Raw genomic sequence first — 26,457 nt, 5'->3', positions numbered from 1 at the left:
TAAAATAGGAAATAACTTACACTTCAATTAAAAAATGATTAATATAGGATTATATCATCAGGTCCTTGTCAATATGGGGGATGATGTGCAAGTTTTGTTAACCTGTGAAAATTCTAACCATGTTTATGAGTTAAAAAGTTAGTTTTTTAAGTGGTGTTCACAATACGTAAGATGAGTTTTACCTGCCACATTCTGTACTCAACCAACACTTTTAATGCATTTTCTTAGTATCAGTTGTTATTGGTTGTGTATATATTTGTAAGATGCAGAAAAGCATTTATTCAGGCTGTGGCTGTAAAGCCAGGAATCTGTCTTTTTCTTCACCAGATGACCCCGTAAATTCTTACAAGTTGAATGGCCATCCGATAGGTAGTGGTGTACAGTATTGTCAAAAATTCTGTGCTGTGTAAAGATTTCCATTGAAGTCTTTAATCTTCATTGTTAAAACTGACAACAAATTTCGGTTGTGTGACACCTAAAAATTTGACTCCAATATGAAATTATAAATTGTCTGCATGCCATCAAAATGTTGAGGTTTCTGTTTGCATGTGATTTTGTTACTTATCTTGATACATCAGAATTAAAGCTGCTGTTCAAGAACCAATGTCTTCTAGTATATGGGAATTTAAAAGTTCTTGTGAATCTTTACTGTGTGCTTGTTGGTAGTTCTTTTGAGTCTGTGTGGTATATTGGCTTAGGTATTTAATACTAATACTCCTAGGTATTTAAATAGACTGTGATATGACAGATGAGAATAGCTCACGTAGTTAATTGTAAGTGCATCTTGAGAGTTACTGTATTAAAAGGTTGGTTTTACTCATTTTATGTCTAATACATTCATTTTTTTTTATTATGTAGCTAATGTGGCACTGTAAACAGACTCCTGGCTTTACACATTCTAGGACCTGACAGTTTTCTCAAGTTGAACAGTTAACATGTTTATAGTAGCTGGTATGTAACATGCAAGAGATAGGGATGGCCTGGCTATTGGCATAGTAAGGAGATCTACATAAGCAGAAGCACCAGTTAAGGCCATGGTGAGACATGTACAAGCTAGGGAGTGGTAATTTATTAAACGTATAAGGCCATACTATGAGCTGTTCATGACTATACACTTATCTTTTTGCATCCTGTGTGCTGCAGTAGAGCTGCTTACTGCCCGTGAATGCCATTTCTTACAAAGATATCATTTAGCCCAGAGACAGTATAAGGAAAAACATGGTGTTGAATAGAAAATACAATAGAAGGAAATTAATATAGTCTTGCTCTGACAGCTGATTTTGATATGTAGAGCTTGATATCAAGAGCTGCTTTTAGTGAATCTTGTCTTTTTTCAACGTAATTGTAATATGAACTATTTGTTTATTGCTGTTCTATATGTAACTCTTCTTTCTCCCTGTTCTTAAATCTTGAGATTCTTCAATCTGTCTGTTTGTCTGTTTTAAATTCTGCCTGGAAACTTAACCTTTCCTCTTCTGAATTATTTTTATGGTTGATACCTCTCCTTCCTTACCCTCTGGTAAGTGCAATCAGAATCACTACATATTGGTGAACTCTTCTATTTTGCTTATAGTCTTCTATTGACCTCTTAAAATCATTGTCTTTTAAATTCTTAATTGCTATTCTTTAGGCATCTTGTATATTTAGATAGACAATATAATTTAACACAGTCATACCAGAATTAATTTTCTTCAGCTTGTTCAATAATAAAAAAAACAACTGTAATAGTCATACAGATTTTTAGAGCAATTCAAGACTGTGAATGTTTAGTATAAGAAAAAACATTAAAAAACATTTGTTCAGAGTTGTATTCCTGCCAACAGAATTAGACTGGTTTTGGAAGCAGTTGAAAAAGAATAAAATTATGAACTATATATAAATCTCATAATTTTTAATAAAAATATATATAAAATCACTTGGTTGCACTTAAGGCTTTCTTGGGCAAGGGAATGCTTTCTGTTTTACAAAGGACGAAGAAGTCCTACAGGCTTGAATATAGGGCATGATTACTTAATAGTCCTTCTAAGGATTCTTGTGGCTAGCTGCATAGAATGGTTTTAATGTAGTAGGTATAGTTCAGGCTGAAATTTGATTTAGTAAGTTGCCTTGCTTCAAGCAACTGGTAGACTTTGTCCATCAAAAATAACGTTTCAAATAAACTGATTTTTCTCTTGCAGTATCATGTTCATTGCATGTGTATTTCTTTCAGTACACGTTTCTAAGTGTATTTGAAGATGACAGCCAAAACAGTAGGTGTTCACTTATGATGCTACTTGTTCTGACATTTAAAAAAACAACCAAACAAAATCCACCTCTTCCTGCAACACTGGTGGATAGCAGAGAAAGATTGGGATGGAAGGAAGGCTATGTGTTGAAGGAAGGAGGACATTAAGATACTTGATGCTATTTTTAACATTTGTACATATGTGAGTTTTCTCTTTGCAGGAGTTAACTATGTCTCTTTTTTTTTGTTGTTGTTTTGTTTGTTTGTTTGGCTTGTTTTGTTTTAAGTGGAAACAGTACTCAAGCAAATGCAAACTCCAGAATCTCTCTGCATTCCCCACTTGACATAGGACATACTGACCTACCAGATACTGACAATGAGGACACTTTGGAATTACAGATGAAGCAACTTAGCCTTCCTCAGTTCTGTGTTTCCATCTTGGAAAACGCAATACCCCTTCTAAGAACAGGTGAGAAAGTATTAAGTATTTCATTTATGTATCCTTCTCGTCTTTAGTACAACCTCTTAAGAAGTTGGTATTATTAAGCGAGTACCACAAGTAAGTAAGGTACAGATGATTACTGATATACTGTAGCTAGTTGTAACAGTTCTGTCTAGGGATTTTGTTCAGGTCATAAAGCTTGAATCTTCTAGTTGATTTCCAGAATTGCTGCAGAAATTTCAAGTGCTGATGGCAGGAAGAAGTGGGTGTGTGGTGGAAAAATGGTGTGGCTGGGTAGAATATCATTCAAGAAGACAAACCTCCCCCCCTCAATTACCAAAACACGTTCTGAACTCTAAGCATAGTTTTCCTCCTGTTGAAGAAATAATAAACAATAATTTCGGGAAAAGGTTTGGTTATATTCTTATGAATACAGTAATAAATTATGTTTCTTAAAACATAAGTACTGATAGTCTAATTTGCAAGTTAAAATAAAAATCAGTAGTTGCAAAGTTCTAAATTACAAAGCCTTTTTGCTCTTAGGTTGTCTAGTATTTAGTTTTAAGACACTGTCATTCAAAACAGGTATTGGTAAATGTGGTAAGGTTTTCAAATACAGGAGACAGAAACATGTATTTATCTATATCTAGGATACTAAAGGTTATTTTTTTAACATACTTGTCAACATTTCCTGAGCTGGGTAGAGGCTTTAACTTATAAAAATTACATGAAGTATGTATGAAACTTCCATTTAGTGTTGTTTTCATGATTGTTTATAACTCTCTATGACTTTGTTGTCACAAAATACTAATTTACTTGTGTATTTCATAGTAACATCAGCACTAATCTGTGCTGAAAATCAGTCAATCGTCATTTTGTTGGTAATAAAACAAACTAAAATAAATAAAGGTTTTGTTTTCCCCTTTCAGAATTGTGATATTTAAATATTAATTCTTCACAAGCATATTTGTGACTTCTAGCATCTTCTCCTTTACTTATCTGTAAAACTGCAGAAAATATGTTTTCTATCTTTTCCATTTCTGGTTCATTTCACTTCAGATCTGCAAAGTTAACATATAGTGGGGTTTTTGTACCTTTCAAGATGCTTTCTTTGCATCTTATAGAACTAGAATATTTTCATTTTCAGATGAAGTTGTTCTTTGTTTCTCTTATTCTCAGTCTTTTTACACTTTTTAAGCTCTATGAGATGTTATTTGTTCTTTCTTCCACTGTGCTGTAATGAGACATAGATTGTAAGCAAATGAATTTTTTTTTTTTTATCCTGTTCCTATTCATCTGAAATCCTGTGATCTGAAGGCATGCTGTGATACCATGAGGCAATGACACACAGTAACACACTGTTTCTCATGTGGCTATATTTTCTGAATTGTTTTCTTCAGAAGATCAGCAGGCACTTTACTAACATTATTATCACCTTGTATGGTATAGTGTAGATTTTGGTTTGTTTTGCTTGTTTTGAAATTACTGGGTAAAAATAGGAAGCTTACTGCAAAATTTGCTTGCTTATATTTTATGATATAATGTGTATTTCAATTAAGCTCCAATTCTGTTCCTTGTGGAGATGTTGATTGGATTTTTTTTCTTCCTTTGTGCTGACCTATTGTGTGAGTGAAGTAATCTCAGAAATCAATAGCGGTGTGGGTTGTGGGTTTTTTGTTTTTGTTTTTCTGTGTCTCTTTTTCTTTCTTTTGATCAGTTTTAAGCTATCATACTTGTTTGAAGTTCAGTATTAGTACTGCATGTCTTAATTACTTAAATCTGAACAGCAAAAGATTTATTTTACAGTTATTGATTATATGTCTTACTGTGCATTTAGTAATAATGAACTCTTAGCATGTACTAATAGCCACAGGTGTTGGGAAATGGGTATATTACTGATATGAGTGTGGTGGAATGAACGTATAGAATTATTTAGGTTAGAAAAGATCTTTGAGACATCAAGTCCAACCATTAACCTAGCACTGCCAAGTCCACCACTAAACCGTGTCCCTAAGCAGCTCATCTATGCATTTTTTAAACATTTCCAGGGATAGTGATTCCACCACGTCCCTGGGCAGCTTGTTCCAATGCTTGACCACCATTTCAGTGAAGATATTCTTCCTAATATCCATTCTAAACCTCCCCTGGCATAGCTTGGGGCTGTTTCCTCGTGTCCTGTTTCTAGTTATCTGGGAGAAGACACCTACCCCCACCTTCGTGCAGCATCCTTTGAGGTAGTTGTAGAGAGCAATGAGTTCCCCCCTGATCCTCCTCCAGACTAAACAAACCTCAGCCGCTCCTCACAAGACTTGTGCTCCAGACCCTTCACCAGCTTCGTTGCCCTTCTCTGGACACGCTCCAGCACTTCAATGTCCCTCTGAAGCGAGGGGCCCAGAACTGAACACAGTATTCAAGGTGCAGCCTCACCAGTGCCGAGTACATGGGGACAATCACTGCCCTTGTCCTGCTGGCCACGTTATTTCTGATACAAGCCAGGAAGCTATTGGCCGCCTTGGCCACCTGGGCACGCTGTTGGCTCACGTTCAGCCAGCTGTCAAACAGCACCTCCAGGTCCTTTCCCCCCAGGCAGCTTTCCAGCCACTCTGCCCCAGACCTGTAGCACTGTGTGGGGTTGTTGTGACCCAAGTGCAGGATCTGCCATTTCTGCTGGTTGATTCTCATGCAGTTGGCTTTGGCCCATCTTGCATGCCCCTAGATTATGACAACTACAGCAAAGCATTGTTTAGATGTTATGTTTAGTTATTAACTTAAAAATATTTCTGATATTCTAATTCAAATTAAAACCAATATTTAGTACTTCCATTATAATGGATACATTTATGAAGTCACCTTTCAAATGTTTTAAGCACAGAAATTTGATACAGAATTTGCAAAATAATTGTGCAGAAAAAGTGTTCTTTGGAATTTTCAGGCATATGCTCTTCAAATTGGCACCATTTTGCCTAAAATAAATGGAAAACCACTTCTGTGAGATAGGAAAACGCAAGCTTTCAGAAAAGTTCTCTGCCATTATCTGACACATGCTCACTCAAAGCAAATCACTTAGACTGTAAATTGCATGAGCTGTCGTCATTGTCACTACATATATGTCTCTGTGTGTGTCTGACTATACGTATTTCCCTCAAGTATATCAACAAGGCTTCTACAGTGTGTGAAATCTACAAAAGATAGAAAAAAGCAACAGAGATTAATGTTTAATCGTAACAAGCAGCAGAGCTTGCTTTTCTCTTTTTAGACAGATTTTGAAGGATGCAGAATTTTTATGGTAGTTAAAAAACAAATTGGAGGTCCAATGGTATTGTGTGAAATCCATCTATGTTTTTAAATAGAAACATACCATCAAGAAATAACTAAGCCAACACTTGCATGAAATTGAGTATTTGGGGGAAATTTTTATGGAGAAAAGTACAAGTTGATAAAGCAGGTATTCATTTCCTTGCCTTTCAAGAAGATCTTAAACAAAATCATCCAGGAAAAAAGTCACTGCTGCCATCGCAAAAATACAGATTAACAGGAAAAGGTATATGGAATATCTGTATATCGAAGATCTGTAACCTATTTGTCTATCTGTAACTTATTTGGAAATAAGTGACTTTGATTACCGGACTACTTTGAAGTTCAGAATAGATTTACAGCTGTAAAAATGTTTATGTAGTACTATAAGATTTAAGGAAATGCAGTAATTTTCTTCAAGTATATTTCTTCTGTTGTGATTTTGGCTAGTTGTTGTCTTCTGTGAATCAGAGCTATTGGCGGCTGAAGTAGTTGAATTAATAGAAGCATATAAGAAAATTGAAATACCACAATTTCAGATTTGGAATGATCTCATGCTCAAAGAGGTGTTTTCTGAATATTATAATGTGATGTTCTGTCTGTATTTGAATTTATGCTCTAATTTGTATTCCTAGGCAGTAGGAGAGTGACGATGGAAGTTCTTGAATTGCTTGTTGAAGACACATCCCTTATTGGTGATGCTATTTCTGAAAATGTTTGGGAAGATGATAGCCTTTTTGCATTGGAATTGGTAAGATTCTTTGGCTTTGATCAGCTGTATTTAACAGGTTTTAGTTTGCTTTTAGGAGTCTCTGACGTTTTCTGCAGTGATTCATATACATACCTAATCTTCTGCTGAGCTACCCTTTTGAAAATCCTAGTTTATTACTATTTCAATCATTGCACTTTTTAAAAAATGTAAGTTCTTTTACCAGATGATACTTGAAGTTTCACCTCAAGAAAATAGTTCATTAATTTTGTCTTGTAGTGAAAGACTGTTAAGCAGCCATTAAGAAAAACCTGTAGGGAAGGGGATCTGAGGGAAAAGTACAGACTACAAATTTTGGAGACCAATTTGGGGTAACTGACATCTTTCACTTTCTTTACTCCTTATAAGCTGTCTATTTAAAATTAGGGAGATAACTGTTTAGATCCAAGACTGGAATTGGATCTAAGTAAGATAGATGGTGTCCATTTCCTACATAGGACCTTTAGATCCTTACACAGATTTCAGCTATCCTTAACTCTGTTACTTAACTAGGAAAGAGAGATTTTTTTGACCCAGGAGAGATTCAAAGCATTAAGGTGCTCTTGACGAAACAATTTAAATTGCTGGAAACACATACCCGAACACAGTTGAGAATTGTTATATACATGAAATACCAAGTTAGTGAATAACAAATGAAATAACAATGGCCAACTTGCTTTTTTTAAAGACAACTGAAAGCTGAAACATAAGCTATGTATGTAACAAACATGCCAGAGTTGCAGACTGAAGCTTGTCTAAAAACCTCAGTGTAGTCTTAAATCCACATGAAGTTAAGTTAAAATCCATGAAAATACCATTGAATATGAAACAATGGTGCTGCAGTAATTACTATTACTGTAGACTCCCCTCTGCTCTGTTTTACGAATGGTAATATTTATTTTACAAGACTTAGCAGTGAATGAGAACTTTCTTCTTTGAATTTAGTGTACTGATCTGTCAAAATCTATAATTGATCAACATCAAGTCAGTACTGAAGATTCCTTGTAGAATGTTTAATCTAAGAAGCTTAATATAATCCTTTGTCTAGTTGTATGACCTGAATCAGTATATTCCACTGAATATAAATCTATCTTGGTACAATGGAAACTGAGCATCATAACATGTACATAATGATGATTGTTGTTAGTAGGTTAATATTTGTTTCCAGGCTACTAACAAGCAAAACTCTGCAAATAAGCTGGGTAATTGTATACAATTATACTGATTTTTTTTTTTTTTTTTTTAAAGAAGAAAAGATACAATTTTATTCTATTAGTAGAACTTTGAGAATTATTAGTAAAATGCTTTTCAGATACAAAATTCTACTCCCATTGAAAGTCATGAATCTGCATCAATTTGTGACAGTGTAATTGCACTGTGTAGTTCAATGAAGCTAATTTTGATAAAGCAATTGCAAGAGAAGATAAAAAACAGCTCTTCATTTTAGTGTTTGAGTAAATAAAAATAACTGCATGGAACACTTTAGGAAACAACTGTTAAACTTACTTTTATATTATTTAATACTGTACCTGATAAAAGACATTTTATTTGAAGTTAAGAGTTGTAAGCTTTAGTGCGTAGAAAGCATGCTTTCTTTTTGTGTTGTGTTGGCTCCAAGGGAAGGAGGTCATGTGTCTTTTTAGGAAACTTTTAAAGCATTTTTTACATAACTCTGCTTTATGTTTCTTTGTTTATCCCATTTCAAAAATCTGCACTGGAGTATCTTTGTGAGAAAGGTATTTTGGAAATCCTATTCAAAAATACTTAAGTTTGTAACTGTGTGTCTTTTACCCATGTTTTTATGCTTCCTTCCTCCCAAGTAAAGTTTTTTCTGTCTCCCAGTTTGGTCATGTGTACTTAAGTGCTGTTTGTTCTGCCATGTCATAAAGTTAGATGCTGCAGATTGCCATAGCCCCTCAGCTTTTTTTGGATCACTAGCTTTGAGACAGTCACCCCGTCTCAGGGAGGAATAAATGTTTTGAATCTGCTGTTGATTTAAGACTCCATGGTCTTGAAGCAGAAGTTCTTCCTGCCTCTGCAAACTGTTGCAGGGCAGAGAGAAACTACTTTTTTGAACTCCTGAAAGATGAAAATTAATCCTTTCCATCTTACGGTGTAATAATGTGAGTTGATAATTTAAAAGATTGATTTGATTTAGTCAATTGCTTCTTATCATTTGCTTGAACTTCAGCTTTGTTGAGTCGGATAAATAGTGCTTAATTGCCTAACAGTCATTATCAATTTCTGGAATTAATACACTAAATCTCACAGGTGCTGTTGCCTTCTTAATCATTGTTTGGCAGTCCAATACTGGCAACTGAAATTAATTCTACCTTTGGTCTCATGTCCTTAAGTACAAAACTGGCTTTTTCAGGTGCCCAGAATTCTAGAAACTAATTTTGTTTTCTCCAATGTAAATGAGATGGATTTATTCAAACGATAGTGGTTCTTGAGTAGGATTTCACATAATCTGAGAAATGTTCTGCTGTTTCCTTTGAGAATGAATAGGCATAAAAACCATTGGGCGGTCTCAAAGTTTGGATTGTGGTGGTTGTTATTATTATTAATTTTAAGGTTAAGCTTTACTAGCAGATTCAAACCAGCTCCTAATATTTCCATATTAAAAGTGAACTTCAAAATAGTTTAAATTCTGCAAGTTGAAAAGTGCAGTGAGCAGGAAATAAGGGGGGTGGGGGGGTGGGTGAGGGCGTGGGAAAGTGCATGTGTGGGAGGAGTAATGGTTAATTACTGACCAAAGTGTTCAGAACTGCAAGTGAAGGTAGAATGAGGTCTAGAACTAATGCACAGTTCTAGTCAGATGACAAAATGCTGTGTATTTTGCACCATTCTTGCACTATGATATATACTTGTGTTTATGATGCTATGGGTGCTGTATAAACACTGTAAAGATACAGTAGTATTTCAGTTATTTCTAAAAATTGTATTTGTGGTTTTGTTTTCAGAAAGACAAACTGCTTCTGGTTTTGGGTTTGCTTGGAGAAACTATATTATATCACAAAACCAATATAAGTGTGGAGCAGCCTGAGGTGATGTTGGTGCATCACAGAATGGCATTTATTAGCATTTCACTCTTCACTGTTAGATTGCTGCAGATACTTCTTCCTGTAGAAAAGGTATGCCAAACTTAAGTGATTGTCTTTTGTTTTTGCATTTCAAGAGGGCAAAAAGTGATGCCTTTCTCAGTGATTAATACTGGGAAAACAGCCAACGGACAGAGAACTCAATCTGATTTACATTGGCTGATGTATGATCACAGAAGGTAATTTTGTCTCTTCTTCAGTTATCGGTGCGTTCTGCAGATTTCAAGTCTTCAAAAAACATTTTTAATACAGTTTTTTAATGAGTTTTTGAAATTCCATGTTGTTTTTCTTCCTGTAATGTTTTTTTCTGGTATGATGCATGGTTTGCAAAGCTGTGCTGCCCCCTGCACCTTTATAGTATGCGTGCAAGTAACACTGAGTAAGACTAGAACTACGTAATGTTTAAGATCATCACTCTTAATCTGAGGGAACATATTAAGCAATTATGTTTCGTATTTTTTAGTGATTTTAATTATTCTTTTCTTCCGTTGTTCTTTAAAATAAGTTCTGTTGTAGTTCTGAAGTTGGGTTTTTTGTTAGTGCTTTTTTTTTTTTTTTTTTTCCCCCCCTGGTGTATTTCAGGTGTGTGGGGGTCTGATGTTTGCAAGTTTTTGTGGGATGAAAGTGTTAGATGTCTAGACCTGGATGGGTTTACATTTTCTTTTTTTTATTGATTGAGTTTTATTGCAGTTTACCTCTTTTTTTTAAGACGTTCTTCAATGTGAGTAGCTGATTGATTTTTTTCAGTTACAGGCTTTTTGTCACAAATACTGAGTCTTTTACCATTAATATAAGTAGAGAGTGTGTATATATATATATGTAATATTAATATATTCACTATCGATATAAGTCTTTTGTACCTGTAAATAAGTGTAGACATACTAATCTAATGACTATAATTTTTGTCTTTATGTCCTTATGTACATAATACAAAATTTCTATTCTGTCTATGGCAGGAGCTGGGAAAAAAGCTACTGTATTTGAGGTCAAAATTTTACTTGAAGAAAGGCTGAACTCTTGCAGTAAAAACCTCAAACCAATAACAGAAATCCCAGTTCTTAGTATGTGATATTAGTATGTGGAATTGTACACAGCTTTTTATTAAATACAGCAGTAACTGTGGCGTGTGTATTCTCTGCCATCTAGTGGTTAGACAGTAAATTGATCCTAGCAGTGATGTGTGCAGTTAGTCCTGTGGCTGGATCATACACAGCTTCTGTGGCTCGTTGCAGGTCTGACACGAGGACTGATATCTAACGAACTCTCACTTTTAATTGCTAAAAAAATAATTCTTCATATAGAAATAATTTTATATATGTTTCTCTAATTTTTAAGTAGCAGAAATGGTGATTCTGCTTGTTGAATGACTGCAAATGTCGGTTTTACTGTATTTTCAGGCTGTTATTCTGACAGTTGTTTTCTTATTCAAAGGCGAGTAAAGTTTTACAAAAGAGTCTGCTGAACGCTTTATTTCTTCTTTCTCTGGATGTGCCCTTCTCCTTGGAATACCCAAGCATTCATGAATCCATTGCAGCCTACCTGGAGCAGATGAGTACTGAGAACTACAGTATTTATAAACAAGCTTCAGGAACTGCATATTCAATCGAATGCACTTGTAGCTTTATGGCTGAAGTTCATAAGAAGGTGTGGAATTTTATTATATAAAGCATTTCCTGTAAGCAAATTTCTTTCCTCAGCTTCTCTGAGGTAAAAACTGTAGTCTAGCATAGCTGAAGGAAATCCTTAAGTATGAGTATTCCATACCACGCAAGACATAATTTATATTTGTTTTCACAAATACTACTCACAATATTTGTGAAAATGTTATCCTAAGTAAAAACAAAGAAATAAACACTCGGAGATTGGATGTAGGCACAAGATCTTTTATGGGCAAAGAAATAAGAAAGAAGCAAATACTCTATTTAAATATATATAGTGTATGTATGTGTGTGTTTGTGTGTATGTATGTTGTCCTGTACTCTAAATAGTTCAGAAAATTTTAATTTCCAACTGCTTGGCAATTGTACCTCTAAAAAACGACTACTTCTATACTGTATGAGATTTGTGTTTCACTTTGTTATGAAGACAACTAATATGCTTTGCTTTATTAGTCAAGACATTCTAGCACGATACTGAAATATTGTTCTTTGTTATCTGAATGGACAAGTAATTATGCAAAAATACTTGTTCCATTGATAGTAAAATAAATTAATAAATGTAGTGCTGTCTTGAATCTGAGTTAATATATTCTTTATATAGGCAAGTTCTGAACTTAACAGAAGCAATACTTTGCTCATAAAGTGTTATTAACAATGAAGTTAACTCCCATCAAATTTAAATGATTCATGTTTAATGTATTTGGCAACCAAAAGTATGAAGACATATGTACTTAAATTTTAAAAAAACAAACTTGCTTTTTAATATTAAATGGTGAATTGTTAAAATTTTAATAGTTAAATCTTTCATTATACTATTCTCACATAAAATGCATATTGATTTTAAAAAAAAACAGTAATTTGATTAAAGCATAAAGTATTAAAGGATGAATCTATCCTGGGCATTTTAGGAAGTGTTTTGAATAGATTTATAGTGTTTGTGCTGTGAAATGTTTGCCATACATTATTGCCATTGAGTTTGATAGAAGTTTATTTGGATTCAGCAGCTGAAGGGTTTTAAGCTCCCAGGAGCTATTTTGTTTGAAGTGTATTGAATATGTTAGGTTAATTGCAAACTTCTCTGTGAAAGGCTGAACGAAACCCTACTTGGTAGATGTACTAGATAATGATAAATTCTGAAAGATTATGCAATAACGTTGTATACTTTAATATTACTAATTCTGATATTTTCTTTCTTTTCATTTTGCTTCTCAGGGGGACAATAATCTTTCTGAACTAATAGAATTGGCAGATCAGGCCTTGAGTAGTCTACCCTACCATCAGCACTTTCCCTTGCTTCAGGAATGCATTCACTTATGCTCAAATATGTGAGTACATTGCTATTTCAAACTCTTAATTGAGAAAATAGAATCTTTTTTTTTTTTACGGATAAAGTTTCTCAAGTAGAAGTTCAGCTTATTTATCTACTGTATTTGAACAGTTGCTTTCTTTTAGTCATTGAAAGGTCACTTCTAAATAATTTATGTCATTCTGTAGTGTATTTCTAGAAAACTGAATTTCAGGTGCTGAAAAATTAGTGGTTTATTCTTTTCTATGTGTAAGCTTTTATGATTTTACATAGAACGTTACTATGTGATTTACAAAGAAACAGCCATAAAACACTTCGACATGTCTTTCAAACTTTTCTAAAATTCCTTTTTTCCAAGTGTACATGTGTAACTTTTATTTAACTTTCAGAAATCCTAAAGGTCTTTATTGTACATGCTATATATTAAAGTGTGGCATCTCATTTATTAGACAGTATGTTTTTGTTGCTTTTTAGATTTTTCCACATCCCTAGTTAGAGAATTTAAGTTATCCTGTGGTGCCTGGAAAAGTTTTGTTTTGAACACTTAATCAGAAATATGAAATCTTAATGTTATACAGATTCAGAATTTTACTTTAGGGATTTTTTCAAAGGAAACTACATTTAAGAGCTCTTTAAGTGTTTTTAAATTATGAAATGTCAAAACACTTTTCAGTGTTCTAGTGCTTTTAGGATTAATTCTTGTTTGGTTACTGTTTCAGCAACAAGAAATTAACTTCAGTTTTTTCACTAATTTTAATTCACTTTGTGATAGTGAGATGGACTTTTACATCTATAAGGAAAAAAATTCTGAAAGCTAAAAAAAGGATTTTTTTTTTTAATAATCATATACCATGATCTAAGGAGCCTATTGAAACTCAACAGAATTTTATGTTTTCAGATGAATATAAGTGTTTGTCAGGCTCCTAATTTTGATGAGAGAATTTTGAAAAACTATGGTCTTTGATTACCTACGTGTATAAAAAAATAAATAAGTGTACAAATGTGAAGATAGATACTATGATTTTGGCAACTATATTGCGATCTCTGAACTTTTGTCTGTTAAGTCATCTTTCAGGATGTATATGTTTTCAGAGATTTATCCTGAAATTTAACAGGAAAATTCTTGTAGACATCTTTGGATACTGTAAAATAAATAGTTAAATTCATTATTTTTCATTTGTAGTTGGAAGTCTGCGAAGGCTAACTCACTGCTCCAGTCTGAGAGTCAGAAGGTGCTTCTCCATCTATTGTCTCATCCTCTGCCGAATATAAAAGCTGAAGCCTATCACTGCTGTTTGGGAGTGGTTAAGGTTAGAACTATTGCTTACTTAATGTTCTCAGTGTTGTGCTAAACAATGTGTATTGTAAGTTCTCTTTATTAAAAGTGGTTTTAATGCAAATTATGTTTACCGTGTTATATGCTGTGATAATGTGGATAGGCCTGGGCTTGCAGTTTGCTGTTACATTTTTGGTGTTTAATCTATGTGGTTAGGGTATACTTCAGGTACTGCACTTCAGAATGACAGGTGCTCCAGAAGGGTTAAAACAATGACAATTTTATTTTTTAAAAGGATTTTTAATAATGCTGGTCACTTAGGGTTTTTGCTGCTGTTACATGGAAATATTTCTCTTTAATTTTCCTTTTGAAAAGAATTCAAGTGTTCAGTTTTGCTTGTCTGCTGAAATGAGGTTCATGGAGTCACAGACTCCTTTGGGTTGGGATCTTTAAAGATCTTCTAGTCCACCCCCCCTGCTTTCACTAGATCAGTTTACTCAGACCCCCATTCAATCTGATCTTGAATGTTTCCAGGGATGAGGTATCTACCACCCCTCTGGGCAACCTGTGCCAGTGTTTCACAACCCTCGCTGTAAAAAAATTCTTCCTTGTATCTAGTCTGGATCTACCCTCTTTTAGTTTAAAACCATTACCCCTTGTCCTGTTGCAACAGGCCCTGCTAGAAAGTTTGTCCCCAGCTTTCTTGTAAGCCCCCTTCAAGTATTGCTGTGATAAGGCCTGCCTGGAGCCTTCTCTTCTCCAGGCTGAAGAACCCCAACTCTCTCAGACTTTGTTTGTAGGAGTGGTGTTCCATCCCTCTGATAATTTCTGTGGCCCTCCTCTGAACTCGCTCCAACAGGTCCATGTCTTTCCTGTGCTGAGGGCTCCAGAGCTGGATGCAGTACTCCAGGTGGGGAGTCACCAGGGCAGAGCAGAGGGGGAGAATCGCCTCCCTTGACCAGCTGGCTACTCACTCTTCTTTTGGTGCAGGCCAGGATCTGGTTGGGTTTCTGGGCTGTGAGCACACATTGTTGGCTCATGTCCACCTTTTCATCCACCAGTACCCCCAAGTCCTACTCCTCAGGGTTGTTTTCAATCCCTTCCGCCCCCAGCCTGTACTGATACTGGGGGTTGCCCCAACTCAGGTGCAAGACCTTGCACTTGGTCTTGTTGAACCTTATGATGTTCACATGGGCTCATTCCTAAAGAACAGATTCTGTTCCCTTCATAGTGATTTTTCACTTCCCTTTGGGGTGTTGTGTTTTGTTTTGTTTTTTTTACTTAAGCAGAAATCATTTTGAATTGACTGCTTTTCTGCTTTTTGCAAGGATGTTTACTGAAAGAAAAATAAAATGATAATGTATTAATAAAATACTGATACTTTCAGAATAAATATTTTTATCTAGATGATGCTTTAATTTTTTAAACCTTAGAAAACTGTGAAAGGAAAACACGTCTTTTTTTTTTTCCTTATGTTATAAAAGATTGGATTGTGTTTAAGTACATGTAAGTCGTTTCTGTGTACTCATTGTTTTGAAACTTGAGTTTCTTGTTGTTTTGGAGGGGCTGTTTTGTTTTTGATTTTGTTTTATATGGTTATTTTTTATCTTGTTTTTTTTATAAAGATAGCCCAAGGGAGAAAGAGTGTGAACTTCCTGAAAGTATGGCTGTACCTCTGTATTAAGAATGGCAATGCCATATTCATCAGGTCATTTTAGGTATTCAGTAATATTGACTCACAAAAATCACTTTTCTATTTTGATACAATACTTTGTCTATTACAGAAAATAAGAATTATGACATCAGCTAAGCTTAGTGTGCTTATAGCACAATTCACTAATGTATAAAGATGCTGAAGAGTATTTTGCAAAAAAATATCCTGTTTCCACTGAATGACGCTTATATCTTTTTGTGAGATTCTTACGTGCCTGTTTTAGGTTTTCTTATTTTAATGTAATACCAAACAACATAGAAAGTATGTCTAATTTATTTTCACTGTTACTTAAAATAAAAACAAAATTGTTTTGTATTCCTTAGCCCTGTGTAGCAACAGGAATTGTCAGTCAGTGATCTATAAAACCAGTGTTTCTTCCACATGTGTAATTTTTAGCTTTCGGAATTGCAGTCTTTCAGACTGCATGGAGAAAACCTTTCACTGGATGACAACTTCAAGCAGTCTATAAAGCAAGATGTAGCAGGGGAGGCTGTCTTGAATTTTAAAACTAACCAACTTTATTTTTGCTGAAGGACTGTCTAGGTGTTCATAATATTGCTAAGCCTGAGTCTTCAATCTGCCATGGAGTACATTTTCTTCTTCATCCAAAAGTTTTATATGAAATCTGTACATTTGGCCTTCAGGAAGATAAGAATGAGGTACTGTATTTAGTAGCTACATTTATGAATTGCTGTGCTTGCAAAGTAGGTGTTGATATTTTGTATGGTGGTCTGGTGCTTACCTGAAGTTTTGACTACATACGGTTTCTTGTGTAGGAAAGCTATGTAAACAGTGAAGTTGTAAAAAACTGAAAGATTTTTTTTTTATGATGAATTCAGAGACAAAATAATATTAAATATATAGAATTCTATTAAGTGTAATAAAGACCAATGAAAAATGAAATAAGCTCATTTTTTAATCTTTTTCTGTAATGTATTTAGCCCTAATAAAATGTGCATATGTTGAAATAGTATGTATAATGCTTTATGTATTTATGTAAAACATGAAGTCTCAAGTCTTTGTAAAGGTGGAATGACATCTGAAATGTGTGCATTGGTTGGGGAGCAAAAAGACATTTTAAATCTGCAGTGTTGCTATAAAAATGTATTTCATCACTACAAACACTTCTATGTTTCAATGTAATTACCTGAGTATTACAGAAGTGTTTTATATAGATTAGGATGAAATTTCCATTGCGTTTGTTTATTTGCATGAACACTGAATGTGTATGTGAGATAGGAAATAGTGGATATAAAGCTAAGCAGGGAGTTCTGAGAGAGGGGGAAAATTACTGAGGTTATTTGTAACTACTTTATGCTACTGATCTGTAAGTGCCTTACAGTCAGAGGAGAAAGAACACTTAAATTTTTTTTTTTCAGCTTGTGTTCTGAAATGAGATTATTTTTCTTCCTCATTACTGTGCACAATTCTATTTAGAAGTAATTTTTTAGATGTTAGCATTTTAAAAGGAGAAGTGAAGTATCTTTGATAATGTGCTATGTATGTAATTTGTCTGTTCCAAGGGAAACATTTATTTTATTTGACTACTTCCTTGGATGCCTTATTAAAAAGACTACCAGTTTTTTCTTTTAATGATTGGTCAAGCATAACAAATAGACCCTAACTGATACTGAATTTTAAAAGCTGAGACAGAGAATCCATGTTTACAAAATTCTCTCATTGTGTTCTCTTGACCTTACAGGATATTTTTTGGTTTTTTTAAACTTCTTGGATGTGTATCTGCTACTTACATTTTCATAAAGCATCAGTTTAATCTTTCAGGCATGTGACAATGAGAAGAAACTGAGAACCACCTTGTATTCTAAGGCTGGGCTTAACATTTGCCATGTGATTTTACAAATCTAGCCTCTTAAAGATAGGCTAGAGTAGTATTATTAAAGCCAGTTCTTGTTGCTTGGGGTGAGAGGATTTTTAGCACCTAAAAACTTGCATTTTATGCCAGGGCTAAGGGTAGGTGATTTTACACTATATAAGGAAAAGTGAATTCTGAAAAGCTGGATTTTTTTTCCCCTCCGTTCCCATTGTAACAGTAAGATTAGCTTGTGAATATTTTAATACTGTATACAGTATACATTTCATACTGTATACAGGATGCGTTAATCTGTTATGTGCTGTATTACATACCTTTTTACCTTTTTGATAAAAGCTTCAGGTTAATTCATGTACAACTTGAAATATTTGTTAACTATCTTAGTTTTACTGTTTGCCTCAAAGTGAGATGGCTGTGTAACAGGCTTTATCTCTCTGTATCTTCAGAAGCATATCATAAAGTCTAGGCATGAAATGCCCCAGAAATGTAGGTTCAGGAAAGAACAGAAACAGAATGGTTTTTACCTGCAGGACAGAGGGACCAATAGGTGTGTAAGCTGAAGTAATGATTTATTTTATTTCAGAAAGGAAAAAGAGTTCTAAGGGGAAAATGATTGTGAGCTAATTAGGCAGAACTATTTGTGTGTTTTCTCTGAGAGGCTTTATTAACAACTTAAATGTTTAGTGTGACTGACAATTTAAAAATAACATTTTGCAGTGACAATAATACTTGTAGATCCTTTCTCTTTGAGTTATTTTTGTATAACGTTTCCAATTACAACATTGACAAAGTGACCTAGACACATCAGCAGTTGCATTACTTTCCTTTTTTTATTATTGAGCAGGTGAACTCCACAGCCAAGGCCATTCTGATGCATCTATTGCAGGGACGGTTAGTAATGGCAGTACTGACTTGGAACAAGTTTATTGAGGCCCTCTGTCCTGTCATTCCTGTTTTACAGGTACTTTTAAGTGCTTTAATCTGAATTTGAGGTATGAAATAGTGTAAACAGCAACACTGTCATGTTAACAAACAGAATATTCACCTAAGTAGCAGATGGAAAATAGATTAACAGTAATTTACCTACAGCCTTGTCAGATGTCAAATGGAAACATGTTTTATAGGAGTCCTAATTCAAAGTTACTACTTTGAATTCGTAGACAAATTTTAGCCTGGTATTAAAACATTTCAGCAAGTACTAAATGGGATTTAAATGACTTGAAGGTATGAGTGGATAATCAAAGTACAGATTAAAACATTGCAAGCTTTTAAAAATTACTTAATCATTAGAATAGTTTTAAATAAATTTAAAAATTGTGACTCTTCTGTCATGATTATGTAGTTTTGTGATCAATGATATGCTCAATAAATAGCAGTAGGTGTAAGCTGTACATTTTGATATTAGATTTTTGGTTTCTTTGTTTCCAGTACTATAGAAATATCAACAGTCAGTATTATCCTTAGACCTTAGTCTTCATATCTGTAATAATGTGCAGTTTTTCTTTTCCTTATCTCTATTTTCAGCTTGATCTAATGGGAACCTTTTGCTTTCTCAGTGTGACTTTCTTTCTCTAGTGCTGGAAATTTCTATGATATGCCTATAGTCTTCAGATATTTTGCTGCACCGATCTGATGTCTGGTTTTCCTGATATCTTTTATTGCTGTATTTCTGTCTTAAATGAAACTTTGCTAATATATCCAAGTATACCTTTTGTCTTTGTTTTCTCAAATAATATCATTCTTGATAATTATACCTACTTAATTGTATCACTGCTATATATTCATTCATTGCCTGCACCTCAGTATTACCATGTTGAAAAAACTGTTTCTGTAACTTAAGCCCTTACATAAACTGCACAAAAATCAAGGCAAAAACGGGAAGAAATTGCAGATAAAATGGACCATGAAATAAAAGGTTCAGACCGAAAAATATGTAGAGAAAATACACTGAGAACTTGAAAACGGTGGGGGGAATGTTACTTCAGAGTTTTATCGCCAGGAAATGTCATTTTTTCTGTGTTACCGACATATATATCTTGCATTGATATTCAAGATTAAATAGGTGGTGGATTAATATAAGCTGTAGGCTAAATGTGTAAGAATTTACCAATGCTCTCACTTTTGTGAGTAGAATTTTCCTCTCTTGTGTAGCCTGTAGTGGCTATGTACAGTAGATACTTAGGCAGGGCACACCAGAGGCCTATATTTACCCAGTGCATGTAAAATGCATTGTATTTTACTATTTAAATATTTGCAATACCATTACTTGATGTAACTGATTCTGGTTTGTCTTGTTTGTGTGTGAAAATGCTTTGATGAAATATCTGAAAATAGTTAGGATTTAATGTTCTAAGTTTTGAAGTAATTTTCCTGTATGGACTGAATTTTATTTATTGAAACGGAAACTGACTGTAGAGAGCAGCATTATGTAAACAGATTCAGGTCAAAGTACCTCTGGGCCATGTAGAAATCTTGATTTTGATTTCTATATAGGATGATGTATTAATTTTAAAAATTGTTCTTATGGGGGAACATCAGTCTGCAGAAATTTAAGAAAAACACCCAGTTACTGGTTTTTTTTTTTCTCTTTTTCTTAGATGTTGCTCCTTCCCTGCTCTCCCTTAGCCCCTAGAAGGGGAATTACCTTGTCTAATTTGCTAAGTCAGTAAGTGGATTTTTTTAATTTTGGAAGTTTTTGTTTCTTTGTCTTAGGGTTATGCTGACACAAAAGATACGCTAGGTAGCTGTATCCTCACTTTGAGTGAAACAACCTCTGACGAAGGAGAGTGTCTTCTCCCAAGAACTGCTAGACTTCGGGCCGCTCTACGTCTTCTTTTCTCAAAAAAGCATTTGTAAGTAATGCCCTGCAGCATTTCAGCACATCTAATGTTTGAGGCAGAAAGTATCTTCTCTGAAAAACTGATTGATTATTATGCAGTGGGTCGATTTGAAATGTTGATTAATCAATATTAAGTTGAGTAAGTAGTTCCACCCCAACTGTGTTAATTTTATAAACTAATTCATTTTTAAATATACCGCTAAAGCTTTCCAGTATGAGGACTTTATCTATTTGTTTTAATTGTTTACTCCTTTAGGGTTCGTTCTATAGCACTTAAACATTTAACATTCCACCTTTTGAATGAAGAAGGGGCAAACCTGAAACGTCCACATCTGCATGGTAGTACACTTTCCAGCATTTCAAACTTATTTATTATAGAAGGAGTTGTTGAGCTAAAATTGGATGATAAAACAGAATCGATATTTAAGGTGAGTAAACTCTAAATATTGTGTCACAGATCAGTTCTTCTACCTGCCCAGTCACTGAAGTTACCGCTTTTTAAAGATTGCAGTATTTCACGCAAATTGGCTTGCTTCATAAAAAGAAATCCATTTATGCGACCATATGCAACATAAGAAAAAGTTCCTTTTTTTTTTAATCTTTCTGCAGATAAGTTGATGGCAAGACGAGCAGAGAGAGCACAGGCCTGCTATGTTTACAATGATGTCATTGTGCATGGATAGTCTGATTATTTTTTTTCTCATATAGAGCTTTCTTCTGCACAAAATCAATTTTTACTGAAACAGGCACAAATAATTTTTAGTATGAAATACAGATTACAAAATTATGTCTGTGTTTTCTTAATATTGCTGCTTTTGCAAAGTGAAAAATAATCACAAATATTAGACCTATGGGAAAACTTCTCTCCTTTTTTTTCTTTTTTTTTTTTTTTTACCATCTCCCCTCCATTCTCCTTCCATCATTACTCACAACACTTTCAGATTAGCAACAATATGTTAAACAACTGTTAAGATGCTTGCCCTCTGAAAAAAATTATTCTGCCTATTCATTGTACACTTGATTTATACCCTTCCCCTACATCCTTCAAAAAGTTAGGACCATAAATCTGTATGGATATGTGGGACTATTTAGATTTCTCTAACCTTATTGCCATTAAAAAGTCAGTCTCCTTCACAAACTTAGAAGCATGTTCTAGCATGTCTGTGTTGAGCTTTCTGTAGTCCTACATAAATCAAGCATTATTTGTTAGAAATCTGCATCTTTTGTACAGTAGAAACTATCATCTTTTTATATTCCACAGGTATTATTACAGATTTGTGCAAAAAGATTATAACCTATTCCTTAGTACATGCATGTGGGACCTAATCAAACACATTCTAAAAAGGAATTTAGATCTTTTTGTTTTCTACTTTGTTAGGGAATTTGGCTGGTTACCTTGCTTCATAATAGTGTACTGGATGTAAGTCTAATATAGTTTTACTTTTAGGCAGAAACTGTTGAAAAGCTGTATGATATCTTGACTTCTGATGCTGTTGACCTAGTTTTACAGAAGTCTGCGGCTGAGCAGCTTGCTATCATTTTGGAAGGTAAAATTCTTCAGAAAATTTGTGTTCATGTGCTGATCGTTGAATGAGCTTGAGTTTTGTTAGGTTTTCTGTATGTTTGTGCTAAGTGTACTCCTTGTAGTTTTTATGTATATTGTTGGACCACAATTTTAACACTATTGTGGATGATCTGCCAATTCAAATGAAAAATTAGTTATTTGTTGTTGGCCTCAAGAATAAGAAATAGTGGCCTTATTATTTTAAAAAACTGCTCCCTTGGGCAATAAGAGGAGTAGGTTGTATTATGTAAGGTATGTAAGATATTTAAGAGTTTGGTGTTCAAAAGGCTACTGTAGTGACATAAAAGACGTTGAGAAGGCTTGCTTTGGTAGAGCTAGAGCTGTATTTGTTCTGTTGATTGGCAGTTTTGGGAACTTGTTCTCAACAGCAAGTATTTATGATCTTGCAGAAAGAGGTTTAATATTAAATTGGTGGAGAACCAGTGATTCCTACTGTCTTTTGTTTTTCCTACAGATACCAAAATGCATGGCATTGTGAAAAAGTTGGGTGTGATAGAAAAGATTTTGGCTTACCTTAATGAGTGTACACATGTGAATGGAAAGGTAAAACTTTTATTACAAATTCTGCAAGCATTTCACAGCATGACAGTAGTAAATTTGCCCATTTCTGCACTTAGAACACTAATCTTTGTGCAATAATACTGCACAGAACACAACTTTTTAGTAACAATTTTAATTACAATATGCATTTTTTGAAGTTATATTTTTGTCATGGTTTAACCTCAGCCAGCAACTAAGTACCACACAGTTCACTTCACCCACCCACGCTGGGGTGAGAAGAACTAAGCATGACATTCTACGGTATGGAATATCCCTTTGGCTAGTTCAGGCCAGCTGTCCTGGCCATGCTCCCTCCTGGCTTCTTGTGCCCCTGCTCACTGGCAAAGCATGGGAAATGGAAAAGTCCTTGGTTTAGAGTAAGCTCTGCTTAGCAACAGCTAAAACAGTGTGTTATCAACATTATTCTCATACTAAATTCAAAACACAGCACTGTACCATCTACTAGGAAGAAAATTAACTCTATCCCAACTGAAACCTGGACAATTTTTGGTAATGCTAAGATTCTCTTAATGAAAGCAAACAAAACACTCCCCACCAAACACCCAAAAGAACACAGGATTTATATATAGTTGTGCAAAAGACTCTTTCCATACTAAATAAGCAGGGCTTTTGTTTATTCAGTATTAAACTGAATTGTATTTGATACAGTTTACAAAACAAAATTTAAGGGTAGAACATCACACAGGCGAAATAATGGTACTGTGAAAAACTTACTGTCTTCTCATTCTCAGGAGCAGTGACTTTGGTCGTATTTTTAGCCATTCACTCGTACTTTTAACTTTTATCAAACTGCTTTCCCTTCTTAAGTTTCCTGATAGTAAAGATTGGGACCCAGAAAATTAATGTGGTGCAATAAGCTATTTGCATTAGAAAGGAAAAAACCACAACAATAAACCAAACTTATATGTTTGTAAATATTTGGGTTTTTTGGAAACTCTTCAGCTTATGTACGTGCCTCTTAAAAATACATATTTTGAAAGCAAATGTTATAATTGTGTTATGACACCAGAGACCAATATCAATAAAATGAGCATCAGGTACTAATAAAATAAAACCAGAAATATTAACTAATTATATATAATAAACAATATTATAAAATTAATAAATATTTTGTAATGAATATGCAGTTATCGCTTGGATGAAACACTTGTCTAAAAGTTCTGAGTTTCTCTACTGTAAATCATGGAATGTATTGATTGCTTCATAGCATCACACTTTGTAATTAAGCATCTCATAATAGATTATCTTAATTATTATCTGTATTTATTTTTTTTCTGTTTCTGTAGCTTATGGAATCCATAGTGTTACCATGTCTAACACTCCTACGCAAGCTTGTGTATGCTGATTCAGTTGTTCGTCTGTCCCTTGCACAGCAGTCGTCTTTACTGCTTCAACTATTCAGAGGTAGAGATTCTATTTTCACTGTATGTCGTGGTTTAACCCCAGCTGGTAACTTAGAACCGCATAGCCACTTCCTCACTTCCTCACCTCCCCTGGTGGGATGGAGAAGAGAATTGGGGAAAAAAGGTAAAATTCAGGGACTGAGATAAGAATAATTTAATAATTGAAATAAAATATAACAACATCAATAATAATAATAACTGTAATGAAAAAGAGCGAGTGGGAAAGAGGAATAAAATCCAAAAGGAAAAAAAAAAATACAAACAAGTGATGCACAATACAATCACTAACCACCCACCGACCGATGCCCAGCCAGCCAGCCCTGATGACCAACCCCCAGTTTATATACTGAGCGTAACATTCTGTGTTACAGAATATTCCTTTGGGTAGTTTGGGTCAGCTGCCCTGTCTGTGTGCCCTCCCAATTTCTTGTGCCCCTCCGGCCTTTTTGCTGGCAGGGCCTAAGAAACTGACTAAAAAAATCAGTGTGTTATCAACATTACTCTTATACTAAATCCAAAACACAGCATTGTACCATTACTGAAAATAAAATTCACTATCCCAGCCAGAATCAAGACACTGTAACACATACGTGAAAGAAAATATGTGAAACATGGTTAGATGTTTAACTAAAAACCTTCTTAAGAACCTTTGATCACTTTGGTCTCTAATATTTAAAAGATAAATCATTGTGTGCTGGTGTTACCCATGTTATGGCATCTGTTGAAGATGTTGGCAAACTGACCGTGGAAAACAGTTGGTTTTAACCATGTCCTTCTATTTATTTTGAAATATCAATGTTTTCCTAACACATTTTAAAATATCTTTATTTTATTCAGTTTCCCTGATATTCCAAAATGATCGTGCCGTTTTAACTGAAACTACAGTGTTGCTGTGTCTTCTGTTGTTTGATGAAGTAGCAAGAACAGAAACATGGTATGAAAAAAGACATTTAATGGCATATTTTATGGTAAAAATATAAGGGTTTAATGTGAATAAATTGATATATATATGTATACCCAAATAAATTATGCCCCAAACTTTTATGTATCCAAAATGGCATATTTGTAGGCCAAACAAATAGTTTCAGTACTTGGGTTGTATGCTTTATAGGTCTACACAGCGTATTTTTGCAGTAAAAATACTTCTTACCTCAGTGTTCATTTTGTTTAATTTTCAAAAAACCCTGATTGGTCTGTAATCCATCTTTTTCATAAATGGAAACTACACAAATGAAATAGCTAGCTGTAGGTGTGGGGTTTTAAGTTAATTAGAACTTTCCTATTTACTTTGGCTTTTAAGTGTAGCAGCTGTCCTTAAACCAACAGACCTTAGCTGATGATGATTTACTATTGGAAATTTGCATATACATCAGAAAATATATGGTTTTGGAATTGACACACATGAAATACACTGAAAAGAATTATAATCTTATTTTTTCTCTATAATAGAAAAAAGGAAACAAGCATGTGCTTTGGTATGTTGTCTTTAATTTTTATGTGCAGAACATCTGCAACAAATATTCTGTATGTGTATGTTCTAAGAACTATCTTAATGCAAAATCGTGAAGAAAAATTGTTTATAAGTACAAATTCTTCATCAATAGGTTACTAAAGAGCTAGCTAGAGGAAAAAATACAGCTAGATAGGAATAATAAGGGAATAATAATTGTAGCATTAGTAGACAATCAAAGTTTAAAATAGCAAATAATAACTATAACTTAATCTCTTGCAGGGCTGATGGTATAACCGGTAATGATACTGGCCCACCTGCCTTCAGTTTACCTGTTGCCGTTGTCAGAAGGTATATGTGTGGGTTTGGTTTTTTTGTTTTTGTTTTTTTTTTTACAGTTAACTTTGCTGCTTTCCATTTCTTGTCCTTTCTAAAGTATGGAGATGGGACCATGAAGGGGAAACCTTTGATGTTAAAAATGCAGACAACTGGATTTAAATGTGGAGTTTTTTCTCCAAGTCTTTGATCTCTGAAAAAGTTTCAAAAACTTTATTTTCAGATTTGAAAGCTTGCTCGAATACAGCATTTAATTAAAAAAAAAAAAAAAAACAAAACAACAAAAAACAGCAACCAAACCACCAACTACTTCTTAAATTATTTTTTTTTGTTTTTAAGGTATCATATCCCAGTCAGGATCACTGCTCATCATGTGGTTAGCCCTAATACTGTTGTGCTGCCATTGTCTTCTGAGTGCTTGACTATGAAACCTGTGTCAGATATGCTTAAGATGGCTTGGAATCTGTCGTGGTACCATGGGATTGAAAACCTATTGCAACTTACAAATTATGAGAAGGAAGCAGAAACGTGAGCTGTTTTATCTTGATTTTAAAACCCAATATGTTTCAATTAAATTAGTGTTCCATCAAGTTTAAATAGGTTTTCAACTTCAAACAGCAGTTCAAGTTTTGACTGGTTTAAGAATACCATCCTTTCAGATGTAAAGGATCGTGTCCAAAGAGGCTGTA

At 34.2% G+C, this 26,457-nt stretch overlaps 1 protein-coding gene across 4 annotated transcripts in view; it reads left to right on the top strand.

Moving 5' to 3' along the window:
* RTTN (rotatin) overlaps positions 1-26,457 on the top strand; it is a 94,809-nt gene that overhangs the window by 13,743 nt on the left and 54,609 nt on the right. Inside the window, exons 1-17 of one of the 4 annotated variants that reach the window (XM_080381144.1) lie at positions 3-1,519; positions 2,574-2,693; positions 6,596-6,711; positions 9,672-9,842; positions 11,241-11,453; positions 12,680-12,792; positions 13,957-14,083; positions 16,297-16,422; positions 18,439-18,555; positions 20,307-20,446; positions 20,690-20,861; positions 21,881-21,980; positions 22,473-22,561; positions 23,866-23,983; positions 24,820-24,916; positions 25,715-25,783; positions 26,108-26,296. In XM_080381144.1, coding sequence (XP_080237270.1) covers positions 1,489-1,519; positions 2,574-2,693; positions 6,596-6,711; positions 9,672-9,842; positions 11,241-11,453; positions 12,680-12,792; positions 13,957-14,083; positions 16,297-16,422; positions 18,439-18,555; positions 20,307-20,446; positions 20,690-20,861; positions 21,881-21,980; positions 22,473-22,561; positions 23,866-23,983; positions 24,820-24,916; positions 25,715-25,783; positions 26,108-26,296 — 2,108 coding nt within the window. In that variant the 5' untranslated portion in view covers positions 3-1,488. Of the gene's footprint in view, positions 1-2; positions 1,520-2,511; positions 2,694-6,595; positions 6,712-7,047; positions 8,445-9,671; positions 9,843-11,240; positions 11,454-12,679; positions 12,793-13,956; positions 14,084-16,296; positions 16,423-18,438; positions 18,556-20,306; positions 20,447-20,689; positions 20,862-21,880; positions 21,981-22,472; positions 22,562-23,865; positions 23,984-24,819; positions 24,917-25,714; positions 25,784-26,107; positions 26,297-26,457 lie in introns of those variants that run through there. The other 3 variants (XM_080381142.1, XM_080381143.1, XM_080381145.1) reach the window with 3 other exon arrangements.

The sequence above is a fragment of the Falco punctatus genome (assembly GCF_963210335.1).
Source record: "Falco punctatus genome assembly, chromosome: 3".
Taxonomy (NCBI): Eukaryota; Metazoa; Chordata; class Aves; order Falconiformes; family Falconidae; genus Falco; species Falco punctatus.
The sequence above is the reverse complement of the archived record's forward strand: the minus strand, read 5'-3'. Positions and strand labels throughout refer to the sequence as shown.